This window comes from Asparagus officinalis, chromosome 5 (genome assembly GCF_001876935.1).
Source record: "Asparagus officinalis chromosome 5, Aspof.V1, whole genome shotgun sequence".
In the NCBI taxonomy this organism is placed as follows: Eukaryota; Viridiplantae; Streptophyta; class Magnoliopsida; order Asparagales; family Asparagaceae; genus Asparagus; species Asparagus officinalis.
Window position 1 is genome coordinate 110,268,827 of NC_033798.1, and position 1,610 is coordinate 110,270,436.

At 36.8% G+C, this 1,610-nt stretch overlaps 1 protein-coding gene across 1 annotated transcript in view; it reads left to right on the plus strand.

Annotated features, from left to right (window-relative positions):
* LOC109840664 (ubiquitin-conjugating enzyme E2-17 kDa) overlaps positions 1–1,345 on the plus strand; it is a 20,438-nt gene extending 19,093 nt beyond the window's left edge. The window contains exons 4-5 of the mRNA XM_020409395.1: positions 395–499; positions 972–1,345. Coding sequence (XP_020264984.1) covers positions 395–499; positions 972–1,115 — 249 coding nt within the window. The 3' untranslated portion in view covers positions 1,116–1,345. The remainder of the gene's footprint in view (positions 1–394; positions 500–971) is intronic.

The window sequence follows — 1,610 nt, forward strand, 5'->3', positions numbered from 1 at the left end:
TACCAGTCTTGAAGATGCAAATTTAGGACTATTATATGTTTTTAGTAGCTTTGGCTGTGTATGGGGGAATCACAGAGCCTTAAATATGTATAGTTGAGTCAATCCTCACTTTAAACTTTAGGTTGAACACTGATGAGTATCATGGAAAGGTTTTCAATCTCCCAATTCCTGTTCTACAATTCAATTAATGATTCCTCTGTAACTTAGATCTGCTCAGCTATAAATGGACACACTATTTCTTTTTTCTGGGCGTATTAATCAATAATCATAAATTACTATCTTACATAAATTAGATGCTACATGCTGGTTATCAGTCGAAGCTTTACTAGGAGTCAATTGCAGAATTAATAGAAATAATTGCTGCATCAGTAACTAAATAAATTTGCATCTGCAGGTGGCATTCAGGACAAAGGTCTTCCACCCAAATATTAACAGCAATGGAAGCATTTGCCTCGACATCTTGAAGGAGCAATGGAGCCCAGCATTAACCATTTCCAAGGTCATTACAGTTCATATCCTTCACACTCATTTCCTCAATTGAATGGACTAGCATTTGAAGATTATTGGAATAGTATCTTTGTGGATAAGACTGGAATTGTTTTGGGATCTAAGATATTAACAGAACTTGAATCAAAACCAAAGCCTTGTCCATTTGCTACCTCCGTAGGGCTTTTCCTTTTAAACCTGGTCAGTGTTACTAGATCACTCATTAGGCAGTATGAGGTGTTTATTCGTGAGTAAGGTGGATAACTTGTCTATTTTCGAATTCCCTAGACTTGGCTGATCAATTGATGAATTTATATAATCAAGAAAAAAGAAGTAAAACAAGTGTATTTGCGCTTTATTTACTTGTAAAAGGAATTGAACTACATAACCATTACTTGTAAAAGGAATTGAACTACATAACCATGTTCTGTAACCTTCTCAAGTTCAAGCATCACCAATCAAAGATTCTTTTTTTATACTTACAGGTGCTTCTGTCAATATGTTCTTTGTTGACGGATCCCAACCCAGACGATCCTTTGGTTCCAGAGATTGCTCATATGTACAAGACTGACAGGAGCAAGTATGAAACTACTGCAAGGAGCTGGACCCAGAAGTACGCAATGGGCTAGCAGTTTACGGGCGAGAAGGTTGTTTCGGGCTACTTTCCTTGGCTTTGTTTGTTAAATTTGGTTACTTCTGTCTTATATCTGTTAACGACGAAATTATCTCCGGTTGTCTCTTTTTTTAAGTCCTTGAGGGGGAAACCCCAACCTGCTGTAGAAAAACAATTTGAACCGAAGAATCATATTATTGGATTTGATTGTTGGCATGGGCAAAGGGTATTTGATTTACTCACCCCCTTTTCAGAGCACAATTCATATTAATCAGTTGTTAATATTATCATCTGTACTAACGTCTTGTCTGTGTTGGTTGGCAAAGTTATGACAAGTTATTACTTTATTTAAATCTCTTGATAATGTCGTTGTTAATATTAGCAGTTACCACGTGCAGTTAACAAGTGCTTTGGCTAAAAATCGTATTCGTACATTAGACCTCGATGGCGTTATCGTTTATATTTATTTAGGCTCATCTAGAGATCCGTGGAACGCACCTCCACTGCGAAA